We start from the raw sequence: 19347 nt of genomic DNA on the forward strand, positions 1-19347 counted from the left end.
ACAGCAGCTGAGACATACGGTGTAGTCCAGGCGAGCAGTGCAGTCCTGATGGCAGAGGAGTCCAGGAGCCTGGGAAATCAAATGTGAACAGAGTTCTTGTTGTTGAAAAGAGCACAGTATAAATATAGAACAAGTTGGGTCAGAGGATTGGCAATGTGCTCTCCACAGGTAACATTAAACTTATAGCTTAAACTTGCAAATGTAAGGAATCTTACAACACCAGGTTATAGTCCAACTGTTTTATTTGAAAATCACAAGCTTTCAGAGGCTTTCTCCTTCGTCAGGTGAAGTGTGGGATTCCTTGAATGTTACCGCATTTATAGTCAGAGAACAATACCTGGTGATTACAGATACTCTGACTATAAATGCGGTAACGTTCAAGGAATCCCACACTTCACCTGACGAAGGAGAAAGCCTCCGAAAGCTTGTGATTTTCAAATAAAACAGTTGGACTATAACCTGGTGTTGTAAGATTCCTTACATTTGTCAACCCCAGTCCATCACCGGCATCTCCACATCTTGAACTTGCAGATTGAGCTAAAACTATTAGATAGTGGTGTAGTCATTTTGTAATTCCTAAACCCACAGTCCCTTTGTAATTAAAAATGTTTTATGAATTTTAGTTTTGTGCCTGTACATAATTTTTTTGGCATATGTAATTGATATATTGCTACAGTTAAGAAATTTCCACCTGTACATTAACAACAATGCGCATTTATATAATATAAGGCTAATCTTGCTATCACCCGTGCCTTTTTACGCCAATAGTTTCTCACAGACAAGGCTATCTCTGACCACGTCCCTGTATACCTCAACATCCACATTAACAAACTTGAAATAAATCTGCCTATTGTGTTTATGGACTTTCAAAAGGTGTTGGATAAAGTACTACATAATAGATTTCTTAGCAAAATTGAAGCCCATTGGATTAAAGGAACAGTGGCAGCATGGATACGAAATTGGCTAAAGAGTAGTGGTGAACGGTTGTTTTTCAGACTGGAGGGAGGTAGACAGTGGTGTTCCCCAGGGATGAGTATAAGGACCAGTGCTCTTTTTGATATATATTAATGACCTAGACATGGGTATACAGGGCATAATTTCAAAATTTGCAGATGACACAAAACTCAGAAATGTAGTAAGCTATGAGGAGGATAGTAATAAACTTAGGAGGACATAGACAGATTGCTGAAATGGGCAGACTCATGACAGATGAAATTTAATGCAGAGAAGTGTGAAGTGATACATTTTGGTGGAAGAATGAGGCGAGGCAATATAAGCTAAATGGTACAATTTTAATGGTGAGGAACAGAGAGACCTGGGGATGTATGTACAAAAATCTTTAAAGGTGGCAGGACAAGTTGAGAAGGCTGTTAAAAAGCATACGGGATCCTTGGCTTTATAATAGAGGCATGGAGTACAAAAGCAAGGACGTTATGCTAAACCTTTATAAAACACTAGTTAAGCTCCAGCTTGGGGTATTGTGCCCAATTCTAGGAACCACACTTTAGGAAGGATGTCAAGACCATTGAGATGGTGCAGAAGAGATTTACTGGAATGGTACCAGGGATGAGGAACTTCAGTTACGCAAAGAGACTGGAAAAGCTGGGGTTGTTCTCCTTAGAACAAAGAAGGTTAAGAGGAGATTTGATAGAGGTGTTCAAAATCATGATGGGCTTTGCTAGAGTAAATAAGGAGAAACTGTTTCCAGTGACAGAAGGGTTGGTAATCAGAGGACAGAGATTTAAGGTAATTAGTAAAATAACCAGAGGTGATGAGTAACATTTTCTTTTATGCAACAAGTTGTTATGATCTGGAATACATAGCCTGAAAGGGTGGTGGAAGCAGATTCAATCGCAACTTTCAAAAGGGAATTGGATAAATACTTAAAGGGGAAAAATTTGCATGGCTGTGGGGAAAGAGCAGGGGTGTGGGACTAATTGGATAGCTCTTCCAAAGAACCGGCACAGGCACGATGGGCAGAATAGCCTCCTTCTCTGCTGCATCATTCTATGATTCTTGATTCTCTTAACTTTGAAACTTAAATAACCTAAAATTGTACCATACTGAAATTGCTTAAGCACTTAGCTCACTGTGGCCGTTATAGGAACATAGGAACAGGAGTAGGCCATTCAGCCCCTCGTGCCTGCTCCGCCATTTGATAAGATCATGGCTGATCTGTGATCTAACTCCACATACCTGCCTTTGGCCCATATCCCTTAATACCTTTGGTTGCCAAAAAGCTATCTATCTCAGATTTAAATTTAGCAATTGAGCTAGTATCAGTTGCCGTTTGCGGAAGAGAGTTCCAAACTTCTACAACCCTTTGTGTGAAGAAATGTTTTCTAATCTCGCTCCTGAAAGGTCTGGCTCTAATTTTTAGACTGTGCCCCCTACTCCTAAAATCTCCAACCAGCGGAAATAGTTTCTCTCTATCCACCCTATCCGTTCCCCTTAATATCATATAAACTTCGATCAGATCACCCCTTAACCTTCTAAACGCTAGAGAATACAACCCCAGTTTGTGTAATCTCTCCTCGTAACTTAACCCTTGAAGTCCGGGTATCATTCTAGTAAACCTACACTGCACTCCCTCCAAGGCCAGGATGTCCTTCCGAAGGTGCGGTGCCCAGAACTGCTCAGTACTCCAGGTGCGGTCTAACCAGGGTTTTGTATAGCTGCAGCATAACTTCTGTCCCCTTGTACTCTAGTCCTCTAGATATAAAGGCCAGCATTCCATTTGCCTTATTGATTATTTTCTGCACCTGTTCAAGACACTTCAATGATCTATGTACCTGAACCCCTAAGTCCCTTTGGACATCCACAGTTTTTAACTTTTTACCATTTAGAAAGTACCCTGTTCTATCCTTTTTTGATCCAAAGTGGATGACCTCACATTTGTCTACATTGAATTCCATTTGCCACAGTTTTGCCCATTCACCTAATCTATCAATATCGCTTTGTAATGTTATGTTTTCATCTACACTGCTTACAATGCCACCAATCTTTGTGTCATCGGCAAACTTAGATATGAGACTTTCTATGCCTACATCTAAGTCGTTAATAAATATTGTGAATAATTGAGGCCCCAAGACAGATCCCTGCGGGACTCCACTAGTCACATCCTGCCAATGTGAGTACCTTCCCATTATCCCTACTCTCTGTCGTCTTTCGCTCAGCCAACTTCCTAACCAAGTCCGTACTTTTCCCTCGATTCCATGGGCTTCTGTCTTAGCTAACAGTCTCTTATGTGGGACCTTATCAAATGCCTTCTGGAAGTCCATATAAATAACATCCATTGACATTTCCCTGTCCACTACTTTAGTCTTCAAAAAATTCAATCAGGTTTGTCAGGCACGACCTACCTTTCACAAATCCATGCTGGCTCTCTCTGATTAACTGAAAATTCTCGAGGTGTTCAGTCACCCTATCCTTAATTATAGACTCCAGCATTTTCCCCACAACAGATGTTAGGCTAACTGGTCTATAATTCCCTGGTTTCCCTCTCTCTCCTTTCTTAAAAAGCGGAGTGATATGTGCAATTTTCCAATCTAGAGGGACAGTTCCTGAATCTAGAGAACTTTGAAAGATTATAGTTATCCTATTTAAAGTTTAGTTTTGTTTTGAAAAGTACAATAGAGAGGGAGAAAGGAGGATACATTGAACATCTAAACCAAGATCTCACTGAACGATGTCTGAATTTGAATCTGCATCTTTCTTTTGCTACTGATCACCTTTTTTTCTCATGTTTCATTTTAGGATTAGAGAAAAAAACACAGGTCCTGCAACCAAATGAAAAAAAGACTGTTGCATATCATGAGGCTGGACATGCAGTTGTTGGCTGGTTCCTGGAGCATGCAGACCCTCTGCTTAAGGTAAAGAATTAACTGTTATCGCTGTATGTTTGGAAGAGAAGTAGTGTGCATGAGAAGTAGGCATTAAATATTTTAACACTGAATAGGATGTGAGAACTCAGTAGCACAGCACAGTGCAAGTAATGATCTGTGCGAAGGATTGGCAGTTCGCTGGTTTTTCACTCTGATTTATCCAGTCCAGAAGTTATTACTGTCAAGCTGTCTGCCTAGTGGAGGTACTGGATGAAACAAGATGGTTCTTTCAAAGAGGTGGAAGAATCTGAGGAATGATCTGTGATACAGAAGTACTAAAGCAAAGAAAATGCATTATAAAAAACAAGTGATGAAATGGGAAGTAATGTAATGGCACTGTTTTTCGCCGGAAAGTTTTTGAATGAGTTTATAATTGATTTTTTTTTAGGATAAGCATAATATCCAGAATCACCTATAAGTCAAATGGCCCTTTAAATACCACAACAACCTAGAAAGAAGATAAAGGGATAATTTTACGAGTTTCCACTCATGCCGAGGAGCCTCACCATTTATTTTAATAGTCAAAAAGCAATGCAAGGACTCGTAAATTTACCTCAAGAAGTATCATCAATGTACTATGTATGTCACCAATTCTTTAGGAAACATTGAACAGTTTAATTTCTTAATTATATGCTCTTCTTATTTTGCTGAATTCAGATTGTGATTGCACCCAAACTATAGATGAAAAATGCAGAAGAAATTTTTTCCCTTTGTTTTTTTTAAAATCTGTTTTGTGTCAACAAGAAAATTTTCATGCCCGTACATTTTCTGCCGTTCATGTGTCCTGCTGATATTTTATGGTGATTCTAAATGTATAGACACAGCCTTGATGGCAGGCATTATTGAGGTTTTTTTCTTTTTAAGTGTATTGAGAGTATTTTGACACATTTCAACTGTTGACATAGGCATAGCATAGATTCTAGGTCAGATTTAATGCAGATTCCTAATGTTTCACATTGAAATTTATAAATATCTAAATGTGTGATGTGTAACTCTTTCTGCAGGTGTCTATTATACCTCGTGGGAAGGGCCTTGGCTATGCACAGTACTTGCCCAAAGAGCAGTATCTTTACACAAAAGAGCAGCTTTTTGATCGTATGTGCATGATGCTTGGTGGCCGTGTGTCCGAACAGATATTTTTTGATCGCATCACGACTGGTGCTCAGGATGATTTGAAAAGAATCACACAGAGTGCTTATGCCCAGGTAAATATCCATTCACATGTAATTATCATCTAACTTGTTTTGTTGGAGTTGGGAGAGTGTTGGCTCCAACACTTGAAAACATCCATCCAGAGGACCAGAGTTTGAATCCCAATTTGACCTGTGATTCACTCTTGGGCTTCTCGAATAAAGTTTCTCCAGTTTCAAATGAGTCACCTGCAGAAGGGGGGCTCCCTTCTTGCACGACAAAAGACTTTTTTTTTCCCTGGGACAACCAAAGAAGTGTGTTGTCCACGTGCCTAACGTGCTTTCCTCCTGGTGGGTGGGGGAAATGTAAACAATTTTAAGAGTTGTGTTACCACCAACATTTGTTCTTTTACATGTGGTAGAAGGCATTTTAAAAACATTCTTTTCATAACTGAATTCAGCCATGATGTATAACTGTCCTAGTAGAATGTATCTTAATTTGAGTTACCATTTTTATTTTTAACCAAACTTAATAGTTTGATTTGACATCAATTTTGCAATGTCAGTATATTTTAATTTTATATATGTGCTATTTAAGAGAAAAACATTTTCATTGTAGTGTCAAGTGCAAATTGCCTGATCTTGCTAAGTGTCTGTTTGCACTATATAGGAACATAGGAACAGGGGTAGGCCATTCAACCCTTTGAGTCTCTTCCGCCATTCATTGAGATCGTGGCTGGTGTTTATCCTAACTCCATCCACCCGCCTTGGCTCCGTATCTCTTAATACCCTTGGCTAGCAAAAATCTATTGATCTCAGATTTAAAATTATTAATTGAGTTGGCATTTATTGCTTTTTGTGGGAGAGAATTCCACACTTCTACCACCCTTTGCATGAAGAAGTGTTTCCTAACTTCTCTCCTGAATGGCCTGGCTCTGATTTTGAGGTCATGTCCCCTTGTACTAGACTCCCCTACCAGCAGAAAAAGTTTCTCTCCATCTACCATATCAATTCCTTTCAAGATCCTAAAAACCTCAATCAAATTACCCGTTAGCCTTCTATTTTCCAGGGAATACAAGCCTAGTTTATGTAATCTCTCCTCATAATTTAATCCTTGGAGCCCTGGTAACATTCTGATGAATGTGCGCTGCACTCCTACCAAGGCCAGTATATCCTTACTAAGGTGCAATTCTCAGAACTGTACACAGTACTCCAGATGTGGTCTAACCAGGGCTTTGTATAGATGTAGCAAAACCTCCTCCCCTTTAGATTCTAACCCTCTAGTTATAAAAGCTAACATTTCATTAGCCTTTTTGATTATTCTTATACCTGACCACTACATTTTAGTGATCTGTGTACATTGAACTTCCGCTGTTCCTAGCTTTTCACCATTTAAAAAATACTCAGATCTCTCCTTTTTTGGTCCAAAATGTATGACCTCACACTTACTTGCGTTGAAATCCATCTGCCACAATTTTGCCCACTCACTTAATCTGTGAATGTCTCTTTGTAGTTTTATGGTCCCTTCTACACTACTTACTATGCCACCAATCTTTGAGTCATCGTTAAACTTGGATATATGGCTCTCCATTGTATTATCTAAGTCATCAATAAATATAATGAATAGTTGAGGCCCCAGCACAGATCCTTGTAGGACACCACTAGTCACTTCCTTCCAATTCAAGTACATACCCATTATCCTTACTCTCTGTCTCCACCACCTAAGAGATCAATGTTGACTCAGTTCTATATTCATGTTTAATGATACATAAAACGATAATGTTCTGCTCTCATGTGCATGCACTTAGTCGTACTTAATTATGCTCTTAATTATTTAGAGGATCAGCACAGTAGTAAATGACTCGTTACACAATCCTGTAAGTGGCAGACTTGATCTGCGGAATGCTTCTCCCTATGATTATGCATAGTTATCTCATCTTATGAAGCTGATACACGAGCTCTGCATCTGACCAGCTAACTTAGAAACAACTGGAGATCAAGCTTTGATCACGTCTGCTCTACATGGCTCAGCTATTCATTTAGTGTCCTCACCATCAGGGAGTTCTGATCTGTTTTTCTTAATCCTCTTTTTTCCCCCATTTATCAGATTGTTCAATTTGGTATGAGTGAAAAACTTGGGCAAGTGTCCTTTGACCTTCCTCGTCAGGGTGATACAGTTGTTGAAAAGCCATACAGTGAGAACACAGCACAGATTATTGACGAAGAGGTTCGGGCTCTTATTGGTACAGCAAACCAGAGAACCTTGGCATTATTGAGAGAGAAGCGATTGGAAGTTGAAAAAGTAAGTGATCGTATTGTTACTGGGCATTATTTCTGCACAACCAGACTTCCTTCCTTCACATCACTGTACTATGCACTTCAGTTTCTATTGTTCGCCATAGACTTTAGCCATGAAACCATTCTGTTTTCTTTTGAAAATTCCTAAATCCCAAGGGATTACTTGGAACTAGTGTCCTGCAGTTCTAGGGTTCGTGCACTAATGACTGCTCAGCCAACATCCGGTCAGTACTAACCTGTAAAGTCCTTAATGTTGGTTCTATTACTCCTTTCAGGTTTTCTGATGCCTTCATTAATGCCTATGTAGCTGGGGATTATATTTTCATAGTTTAGCTCTTATTAATACAAATGTGGCACCGTTGTCATTTTAACTGATACATATTTTAGATGGAAATATCCGCTCTTTGCATGTTCAAACTTGGTGTCTTTTTTTAAAAGTATCCCTGAGTAAAACAACCAGTGAAAGAGTACACAATATCACGTTGGTAGCAGACACTAAGCAGATTGCTTCTGTTACTGAGGCCATTTTAATGGACTAAGACTGTAACTGACCAGATTTCATCCTAATTTTTTCCCTTTTGATTTGAAAACTATTGGGCTAAAAAGTAAACGAGAACAAAGTGAGACTAACATTAAAAAAAACCTCTTGTACCCCTTCTTCTCTTCAATTTGTAGACTGCATTGCTGACTTCAAAATGGGTAAAACTATCACTACCTCTTTCACGTAAGGCCTTGGTGACAGTGATTTTTAAACCATGTGTTGGTTGTTTATCCCCGCCTGCCTCCAAATACGCCATGGGAACAGGAGTAGGCCATTTAGCCACTCGAGCCTGTTCCGCCATTCGGTGAGATCATGGCTGATCTGTGACCTAACTCCATGTACCCACCTTAGCCCCTTACCCCTTAATACCTTTGGTTAACAAAAATTGATCAAGCTCAGATTTAAAATTAACAATTGTGCTAACATCAACTGCTGTTTGCGGAAGAGAGTTCCAAACTTCTACCACCCTTTGCGTATAGAAGCGTTTCCTAACTTCACTCCTGAAAGTCCTGGCTCTAATTTTTAGGCTATGTCCTCTAGTCTTAGACTCCCCAACCAGTAGAAACAGCTTCTCTCTATCGACCCTATCAGTTCCCCTTAATATCTTGAAAACTTCTATCAAATCGCCCCATAATCTTCTAAATTCCAGGGACTACAACCCTGGTTTGTGTAATCTCTCTTCATAATTTAACCCTTAGAGTCCAGGTATCGTTCTAGTAAATCGATGCTGCACTCCCTCCAAGGCTAATATATCCTTCCTAAGTTGCGATGCCTAGAACTGAACACAGTACTCCAGGTGTGGTCTAACCACAGCTTTGTATAGCTGTAGCATAACTTCTACCCTCTTGTATTCTAGTCCTCTAGATATAAAGGCCAGCATTCCATTAGTCTTTTTGATTATTTTCTGTCCATGACATTTTAATGATCTATGTACATGGACCCTTAAGCCTTTTTGGATCTCCACTGTTTCATGTTTTTCACCATTTAGAAAGTACTCTGATCTATCCTTTTTAGGTCCAAAGTGGATGACCTCACACTTGCCTACGTTGAAATCTATTTGCCACAGTTTTGCCCATTCACTTAATCTATTAATATCTCTCTGTAATTTTATGCTTCCATCTACACTGCTTACAAAGCTGCCTATCTTTGAATCATCGGCATACTTGGATATGTGGCTCTGTATCCCTGTAATTTTCAAGGTGTTCACTCACTCTATCCTCAATTATAGACTCTAGTAATTTCCCGACAACAGATGTTAGGCTAACTGGTCTATAATTCCCTGGTTTCCCTCCCTCACCTTTCTTAAATAACGGAGTGACATGTGCAATTTTCCAATCTAAAGAGAACGGTTCCTGAATCGAGAGAACTTTGGAAGATTATAATTAAGGCTTCTGCAATCTTCTCATCTACTTCCTTTAAAACCATGGGATGGAAACCATCTGGTCCTGGGGATTTGTCACTCTTTAGTGCCATTAATTTCTTCATTACTGTTAATTTGCTTACGTTATGGGGGATGGGAACCTGAGCGGGGAGTCAGAAGGGAATAAAATTGAGAGCAGCAAGAGAGGGGAAGACCCAGAGAAATCTACAATACAAATAGTACAAACAGTTGTTCAAGAACAAGTGAAAGGGAAAAGTGTAGAGCAGCGGAAAGAAAGTGTACTTTAGGCACGACAGAAAAAATAAAAACTAGAAGGCGTAAGGCGATTAACCCAGCATCAAAGCTGTGGCAGGGGGTTGGGAACCTGAGCAGGGAGACAGAGGAAAGCGTGTCAGGAAGGGACAGAAGGTATGGAGTAAAAGGTAAAGTATTAAAAAAGGAAAAAGCAGGAACTAAGTGTCACAAAACATATTTGAAAGTTCTTTATCTGAATGCACGTAGCATTCGTAACAAAATGGACGAGTTAACGGCACAAATAACTACGTATGGGTATGATCTTGTGGCCATTACAGAAACATGGCTGCAGGGTGACAACGACTGGGAATTAAATATGCCAGGTTATTTAACAATCAGGAAGGACAGGCAGGAAGGAAGGGGAGATGGGGTGGCTATGTTAGTAAAGGAAGGAATCACTGTAATACAGAGAAATGATATTGGGACAAAGGATCAGGATAATGAAACAATTTGGGTAGAGATAAGGAATAATAAGGGGAAAAAAACACTAGTGGGCGTAGTATATAGGCTTCCTAATAGTTGCAACTCTGCTGGAAGAAGTATTAATCAGGAAATAGTCAGGGCATGTAATAAGGGAACAGCTATAATTATGGGGGATTTTAACTATCATATTAACTGGACAAATCAAATTGGGCAGGGCAGTCTTGAGGAAGAGTTTATTGAGTGTATTAGGGATGGATTTCTTGAGCAGTATGTAACTGATCCTACAAGGGGGCAAGCAACCTTGGACCTGGTCCTGTGTAATGAGCCAGGATTAATTAATTAATGTCCTAGTTAAGGATCCCCTTGGAATGAGTGACCATAACATGGTTACATTCCATATCCAATTAGAGGGTGAGAAGGTTGGTTCTCAAACAAGCGTACTGAGCTTGAATAAAGGAGACTATGATGGCATGAGAGCGGAATTGATTAAAGTGGACTGGGAAAATAGATTAAAGGGTAAGACGGTACATGAGCAGTTCATTCAAGGAGTTATTTTACAACTTTCAAAAAAAAAATATTCCACTGAGGAAAAAAGGGTGTAAAAGAAATGACAGCCATCCGTGGCTAAGTAAAGAAATTAAGGACATTATCCGACTAAAAACAAGGACATATAAGGTAGCCAAACTTAGTGGGAGGATAGAAGATTGGGAATTCTTCAAAAGACAGCAAAAAGTAACTAAAGGATTGATTAAGAAAGGGAAGATAGATTATGAAAATAAATTAGCAAAAAATATAAAAACAGATAGCAAGAGTTTCTATAGTTATATAAAAAGAAAAAGGGTGGCTAAGGCAAACGTAGGTCCCTTAGAGGATGAGACCAGGAAATTAATGATGGGAAACATGGAAATGACAAAAATGCTGAACAAATATTTTGTTTCAGTCTTTACGGTAGAGGACACTAAGAATATCCCAACACTGGACAAACAGGGGGCTTTCGTGGGGGAGGAGCTAAATACGATTAAAATCACTAAGGAATTGGTACTCAGTAAAATAATGGGGCTCAAGGCGGATAAATCCCCTGGACCTGATGGCTTACATCCGAGGGTCTTGAGGGAAGTGGCAGTAGGGATTGTGGATGCTTTGGTAATAATTTTCCAAAATTCTCTGGACTCGGCAAAGGTCCCAGCAGATTGGAAAACTGCTAATGTAACACCCTTATTTAAAAAGGGTAGTAGGCAGAAGGCTGGAAATTATAGACCAGTTAGCCTAACATCTGTGGTGGGTAAATTTTTGGAATCTATTATCAAGGAGACAGTAGTGGAACATTTGGATAAACATAATTTAATCAGATAAAGTCAGCATGGCTTTACGAAGGGGAAGTCATGTCTGACAAATTTGCTTGAGTTCTTTGAGGACATAACGTGCAGGGTGGATAAAGGGGAACCAGTGGACGTAGTGTATTTAGACTTCCAGAAGGCATTCGACAAGGTGCCACATAAAAGATTATTGCTTAAGATAAAGAATCACTGGATTGGGGGTAATATTCTGGCATGGGTGGAGGATTGGTTATCTAACAGGAAGCAGAGAGTTGGGATAAACGGTTCATTCTCGGACTGGCAACCAGTAGCCAGTGGTGTTCCGCAGGGGTCGGTGCTGGGTCCCCAACTCTTTACAATCTATATTAACGATTTGGAGGAGGGGACCAAGTGTAACATAACAAAGTTTGCAGATGATACAAAGATGGGAGGGAAAGTGGAGAGTGAGGAGGACATAAAAAACCTGCAAGGGGATATAGACAGGCTGGGTGAGTGGGCGGAGATTTGGCAGATGCAATACAATATTAGAAAATGTGAGGTTATGCACTTTGGCAGGAAAAATCAGAGAGCAAGTTATTATCTTAAAGGCGAGAAACTGGAAAGTACTGCAGTACAAAGGGATCTGGGGGTCCTAGAGCAAGAAGATCAAAAAGTTAGTATGCAGGTGCAGCAGGTGATCAAGAAGGCCAACGGAATGTTGGCTTTTATTGCTCGGGGGATAGAATATAAAAACAGGGAGGTATTGCTGCAGTTATATAAGGTATTGGTGAGACCGCACCTGGAACACTGCATACAGTTTTGGTGTCCATACTTAAGAAAAGACATACTTGCTCGAGGCAGTACAAAGAAGGTTCACTCGGTTAATCCCGGGGATGAGGGGGCGGACATATGAGGAGAGGTTGAGTAGATTGGGACTCTACTCATTGGAGTTCAGAAGAATGAGAGGCGATCTTATTGAAACATATAAGATTGTGAAGGGGCTTGATCGGGTGGATGCGGTAAGGATGTTCCCAAGGATGGGTGAAACTAGAACTGGGGGCATAATCTTAGAATAAGGGGCTGCTCTTTCAAAACTTGAGATGAGGAGAAACTTCTTCGCTCAGAGGGTAGTAGGTCTGTGGAATTTGCTGCCACAGGAAGCTGTGAAAGCTACATCATTAAATAAATTTAAAATGGAAATCAACAGTTTCCTAGAAGTAAAGGGAATTAGGGGTTACGGGGAGTGGGCAGGAAATTGGACATGAATTTAGATTTGAGGTTAGGATCAGATCAGCCATGATCTTATTGAATGGCGGAGAAGGCTCGAGGGGCCGATTGGCCTACTCCTGCTCCTATTTCTTATGTTCTTATGTTAATTATGGTGAGTCGCCATCCCTAATTCAAAATTAGTTTCCTTGGGGTGTATAAATACTGATGCAAAGTAATTATTTAACATGTCCGCCATTTCCTTATTTTCATTTACAGTATCACCATCATCAGTTTTTAAGGGAGCCACGTTGCTCTTGACCACCCTCTTTTTCCTAATATAATGTAAAAAAGTTTTGTGTTGATTTTGACATCCCCTGCAATTTTCTTTTCATACTGTTTTGTCATCTTTTGCTGTTCTTTGTATCTCTCCCAGTCGCCAGGATCTGTGCTAGTTTTTGCATTTTTGTATGCTTTTTCTTTTAGTTTTATGTCGTCCCTTACCTCTTTTGTCGTTCATGGCTGTTTTATTGGCAAGTAGAGCTCTTGTCCTTAGGGATATGAATTGGTTCTGTATCATGTTAAATTCTTTTTTGAACACCTCCCACTGATCTGTTGTTTAACCCATTAACGGATTTGCCCAGTTTACTGTGGACATTCTCTGTCTCATCCCATTGAAGTCAGCTTTACCTAAATTTAGAATCTCAGTAGCTGATACGGGTTTCTCCCTTTCGAACACAACGTTGAACTCAAATCATATTATGATCGCTATTAGATAAATGTTCACATACCGTTAGGCTGTTAACCAAGTCTGGCTCATTACTCGTTATTAAATCTTATATGGCCTTCCCCCTTGTTGATTCTAGGACCTATAGTTGCAGAAAGCTGTCCTGAACACACTCAAGGAATTCGCTACCTAGAATCATAGAATGGTTACAGCACAGAGGGAGGTCATTCGGCCCATCGAGCCTGTACCTTTCTGACTTGAGCTCCTGCTTATCCCAATCAAAATGAAAGTTAAGATCCCCCATTAAATCCACTCTGCTGTTGGTTCATGCTTGTCTAATCTTTGCATTTATACATTCTGCCACTTCACAGCTGCCACCAGGGGGCCTATACACAACTCCCACTACAATCTTAAATCCTTTTCTATTTCTCAATTCTACCCGTAAAGTCTCCACTGCCTGCTTACCTCTCGTTATATCCTCTCTTATCATTGAAGTAATTTCATCCTTAATCACTAAGGCTATTCCTCCCCCTCTACCAGTTTCCCTATTCATATCACAAGGGGCCAGGGATGGGGGAGAGACATTACTGAACACAGTTTCTGTCATTAGGTATAAAAGACTAACAGCATTCTGCAGAAAGTCCTAAAGCAGCAAAAGCATTTTTTATTCAAATAGCCAAAAATAAAGGCTTTCCATAACAATACTTGTCCCTTAAAACATATGGCACCAAAACAGCAGCTTTGGAATCAGAAGCATCAGGTTTTTCTATGAGTTCTTACCTCAAGGCGAGGCACATTTCTTTTGATGTCACTGAATTGAGATCTGTAATTTTTTCTGTCTTACTTTTGTCAGGTGGCCGAACGATTGTTAGAGAAGGAAGTACTTGATAAAAGTGACATGATTGATCTTTTGGGACCAAGACCATTTTCAGAAAAATCCACATATGAAGAGTTTGTAGAAGGTACTGGCAGCTTTGAGGAAGACACCACCTTACCTGAAGGTCTGAAGGACTGGAACCGTGAGAGGGAGGAGATTAAAGAGGAACTGCCGCAAAAACAGTCAGCATGAATTATGTTAAGCACCTTTCTATTTTCTGCCAACTGGAGAGTTTAGTGCTGTCCAAAATGAAATGTTTGCTTTGATAATATGAAATGAGAATGACAGCACTGTAGGTTCTCATTTAAGACAGTGCTTGGTAATTATAGACGGTATGAAGCAGTTCATGCAGCTACATGTTGCATTGACCCAGGTGGTGTGTTGATTTGTTACTGAATTGGAAGCAGTTTGGACTGAACCTGTAGGATTCCTGGAACTAGGCTGAATCTGGTAAAGTAATTTCCCTCCCTCCCTGCCTGTCTGGAAGGAGCATTCAGTCTGTTTATTGGAACATGACAGAATAAGTTGAGTGAACCTAAAGGAGAGTTGGAAAAATAAAACAGAAAATGCTGGAAATACTCAGCAAGTCAGGCATTATCTGTGGGGAAAGAAACAGAGTTAACATTTCAGTTCGAACTGAAATGTTAACTGTTTCTTTCTCCACAGATGCTGCCTGACTTGCTGAGTATTTCCAGCATTTTCTGTTTTTATTTCCGATTTCCAGAATCCATAGTATTTTGCTACTGGAGAGTTGGAAAAGTTACTTTAGTAAATAGACCAAATTTCAATAATTGTAAGCTGACAGTTTCAAAAAGATTTGAAGTTGATGTAAGTGTGTGAGAATGTTCATCTATGAGCACACAAATTCTTCACCAGGACTACGGTTGTCAATGTTTTTTGGTTTCCTTAATTATTTTCACTATATACAGAATCAAATTTAGCAACTTTAAATGTTAGGCCACCCAAGGCCCATTTCATTTTTAATTGTGTACAGTCCTAAGCTGGTGTAGGGTATCAGTATATTTGTAAAAATTAACAACCTGCACAAAATGTATTTCAATGCTGTTAAATTGCAGTTCACACTGCTGTCTTTCAGATAATGGCCTAAACAAATGCAACCTGATATATAAGCATTCAAATAAGAATGTTACCCTGTATGTTGAGTAGTTAGTTTTTTCAAACTGATCATGTTTCATTGATAGTCAATGTCTTGTTGTCTTAGACACTGTTACAAGTTTAGGGTCTATCTTGGGTACAGTGTTGCCAGTCACTCCCATAAGTGGTCTGAGTGCCTTGTGTTTAGGGACGTGTACATACTGTCCAATACTTGACTGTATGATACTGTAACCCAGGGGTGTAACAATTAGATCCCTTTGTGACCTGAACAGGTTATTGTGTCTTTCACACATGTGCTTCTCAAATCTTTAGAGCGGTGGATTGAGAAACACTTAGTGAAACAAGGCCATCTATGAATTGTTAAACTGCTTTATTTCATAGACAGCAAGTGAACATACAAAATAACAGTCAAAGCAAGTTCCACCTATTTAACTCAATCTTACTTCTCTCTGCAAAAAATGGGAACAATAATAAATCCTATCCCTTTTGTGGACTGACTGATTAGTTTACTTTCGGCATCACATTTCCTTCTGGGCAACTTCTACCGCAAACCAACATTGACCTTTTGCATTTTTTTTGTAGCTGCTGGCCAAGAGCTTGCAGACTCTTGTCTCTTCTTTTAACCTGACTGCCCATATGCCCCTTTGTGTCTCCAAAGTTTGGGGGGGGGGATGGGGATGGGAGGCGGGGCGGTGGGGCGGCGGCTGTGCTGTGCAGCTGACTTTCTTGCATTGGTAGACCTGTCAATAAAAGCAGCAGCTACTAATTTCCCCCTTGAGATGTGAGTTTAAAAAGGACTTCTGCTTTTCTCAAGAAGAATGGGACCACCTTGGCTAATGGGCCTGGGATCAGACAATTGACTCTCATTGCTGTGAATTCCGGCCCATCTCGCTTCAGTGCATGTTTTCAATACCTGCAGCATGTGACCTTTCTTTTTGAACCTTTGTAAATTCTTTTGTTTTAAAACACAACCCTTAAACATAACTCAATCCTAAAATTCTTTCCACGAAGAAAAAAATGGTCAAAAATCCTGAGAAGTGATAGACACCTTGTTAATTCCCAAACCCACGACCTCTAATACCTAGAAGGACAATGGCAGCAGGCTCATGGGAACACCACCACCTGCACATTCCCCTCCAAGTCACACATCTTCCTGACTTGGAAATATATCGCCGTTCCTTCATCGTCGCTGGGTCAAAATCCTGGAACTCCCTTCCTAACAGCACTGTGGGAGAACCTTCATCACATGGACAGTTCAAGAAGGCGGTTCAACACCACCTTCTCGAGGGCAATTAGGGATGGGCAATAAATGCTGGCCTTGCCAGTGATGCCCACATCCCATGAATGAACAAAGAAAAACTTGGGTGACCACTGATATGGAATGTATTTGAGTCAGACTTAAAACACTCATGAAGTCTTAAATACTTCTGGTTCCATTGTTGCCACTTAAGTATAGTTGATTTTATTTTTTAATACGTGATTACAAAATTGATCATTTTTTTCATCCAGTAGCCCATCTTTCTCATCTCCAGAAGATAAAATCTTCATTTCCATTCTGTTTCCTGTAATCTTTGAGCTTTTACTTCATTAAGGTCAGGTATAGGCACTAACCTTATAGTGATAATATTTATTAATTCTTGATGTAAGGTGTATTGTTCTTGAGCTGCAATATTTCCTTAATCTGCATCAACCCTTCTGAAGAGGAATCATCCTACCCATCACAAACATGACTGCTGGTAGCTGTGATTGGTTAACCACAACAGAAACTTTCAGTTTATGCAATTTGCATTGGCTGAGGACTGAAATGGCCACAGAGGCTACCTATGAACTCAATGTAGGATAATTGGTTATAATGGATTTTACCACAATCTGTGCCGTTTTAATTTGGCGTGGAAGATCGTCAGGGTGAAAAGTAAACAATATGTGGGGAAAATTGTCTTATGGTTTCAGTGTATATCTAAAGTGCATATACAATCTTGCCAAATTGAAGCTAAGCTGGAAGATCACCAGTCTTCGATTTCAATCTGGGATGGCCTGTTCTTCACTTGGTAAGACTGAGCAGTAAACCATTCATCTTGTGTTGCTTATATTGCCACCCCCACTAAGTTGGTTTTTAAGTCTTGTACATTAGCACGGTGCAGTAATTTAATAGTTTTCATAATTTCTCTTCACAGAGAAGTCTACATCTGATGATTTATATTTGAGTTTTTTTTCCTCCTCCACTGCCTTCAAGACAGAAGGCATTTGCTCTTCAGAGTTCCATGGGCACCCTTCAATACCTTATCTAAGTGGCTGTTATTTATCAGTGAGTTTTGATATTATTTATGTGTGAGTTTTAGCAACGAGTGTCTTCAAGCTATTGGTACAGGGGCCATCAAAGCCAAGCCTGAACAACGAGCATACCTTCCAGTAGAAGTCACTGGATACTGATTCACAGGAACCTTGGCCTATTCTTCTCCCAAATCCAAGATAAAGACACTGAGATAATTTGTAAGGCCCCTACCTCCACCCTGCTGAGATCAGCTAATTCATTATATTCCAGGGCTCAACCTTGGGACTTTCCCTGCCCGTTGGAGTCAGCTGCTCACTAGTTAAAGCTCGAGAATTGCCGGTTACTGGAGACATTCCTGACACAAGGTGACTGTTAGCATTCTGTATATTTTAGCATCTTAATGTTTGAATTCATTTGGGGATTATGCTGTCAGAATATAATGGTTGGTTTTGGTGAGATATCAGATCCTATGATTACAATGACCTTGTGTTGTGGCCTTTTGACAACATTTGTATACGGTGAATATTGCTGCATACTACTAATCATGCAACTGAACTGTGCTATGACTGCAGCAAGTAGCGCAATTGCCCGCGTGTCTTTTGTATAGAGAGGATTTACTCTGAACAGATGTTTTAAATTCTGTATGTTCATGTGGCAACAACTGACTGTTATACAAAGAAATAGTTAAGATTTTTTTTTGCTTGCATTACAGAGCTGTATTTAATTATTGCACTGTGGCTTTTTTGTAATCATTGTGCCTTACCAAATCTTATATCGGCCACAATACGCCATGTATTTGGCAATGGAAAATTGGCAGTAGCTGAATTTCACAGTATTGATGAAGTCATTTTATTTAGCTGTGGTGTTTTGATAAATTCTTAAGAAAGGCAAATAGCATAAATAAACTATTAAAAAGTAAAACTGTGACGCATTGCCCAGATAAATAGATGCCTACCCTACTGTCTTGTAGTCTTTAAAGTTAATGTAGTTCTGTGAAGAAGAAAAAACCTACACAAGAATATATAGATTTCAGTAACCTGAACAGGTCATAATTGATGAATCAGTTTAATGCCTTGAAATCAGGTTGTTTAGGGCAGGCTCTTGGCAGGATTCCCACCTGCAGCAGGGGGCCCACCTTGGAGAGGGAGTGCAAAGTGGCTACTGCAAGTCTCAAGTGTCTGGAACTGTGAAACTGGGCCAGTTGCCTGTTGGGTAGTATTGATAGAGACCCCATTTCAGTGGGTGAAGAGGAGAATGTAAATTTTAAAGGACTTGCGTGGCCTTTAGCAACACTGGGTGTCAGAACATGCTGGCGCTACCAGTATTCAGCATTGCCATAGCGATAATAATGCAAAATGCAATGTACGGCGTCACTCCATCATTACTATCTACTTTGAATAGGCTTGTCCATATTTCAATGAGTATATTGAATATCTGCCATCATTTCTGGCAGAAATTTCCAGAAATGGCAAAATGCCTGAGGAAAATCTGGCAAACATATCTTTTGTTTCCTTTTTTATTTGTGGGAGAAAGTTGCAGGTAAAATACATAACTAAGGAGCAATCTAGTAGCTCAGGCTGACCAGGATTTACCTGAGTAAAAATTAAATTCAGAAAGATGGATGAATGCGTTCACCTTCACTTACGTTGGACCTCATTGTGGTTGTTTGCGAGCCATTTTAATGGTAAGGTTGGAATGAGTGACAAATAGGGCTGATAAAGGGAATAAAGGTCTGAAGTATAAGCAAGAAAATTATTTTGGAACATCATTGATCCCTGAGGATATTAACCTCTACACTGTTCTATGGACATCCTGCTCAGAGATCATCCAGATATTGCTGGTACATCACCAATGCTTCTAAATCATAGAATCTTACAGCAGAGAAGGAGGCCATTCAGCCCAT

General features: G+C 39.8%; 1 protein-coding gene across 2 annotated transcripts in view; it reads left to right on the forward strand.

Annotated features, from left to right (window-relative positions):
- The window catches only part of LOC137333723 (mitochondrial inner membrane m-AAA protease component AFG3L2-like), a 47830-nt gene extending 32164 nt beyond the window's left edge, over window positions 1-15666 (forward strand). Inside the window, exons 14-17 of one of the 2 annotated variants that reach the window (XM_067998035.1) lie at window positions 3757-3872; window positions 4889-5089; window positions 7122-7316; window positions 14033-15666. In XM_067998035.1, coding sequence (XP_067854136.1) covers window positions 3757-3872; window positions 4889-5089; window positions 7122-7316; window positions 14033-14248 — 728 coding nt within the window. In that variant the 3' untranslated portion in view covers window positions 14249-15666. The remainder of the gene's footprint in view (window positions 1-3756; window positions 3873-4888; window positions 5090-7121; window positions 7317-14032) is intronic. The other variant, XM_067998036.1, reaches the window with a different exon arrangement.
- The last annotated feature ends 3681 nt before the right edge of the window (window positions 15667-19347 follow it).

The sequence above is a fragment of the Heptranchias perlo genome, chromosome 16 (genome assembly GCF_035084215.1).
Source record: "Heptranchias perlo isolate sHepPer1 chromosome 16, sHepPer1.hap1, whole genome shotgun sequence".
In the NCBI taxonomy this organism is placed as follows: Eukaryota; Metazoa; Chordata; class Chondrichthyes; order Hexanchiformes; family Hexanchidae; genus Heptranchias; species Heptranchias perlo.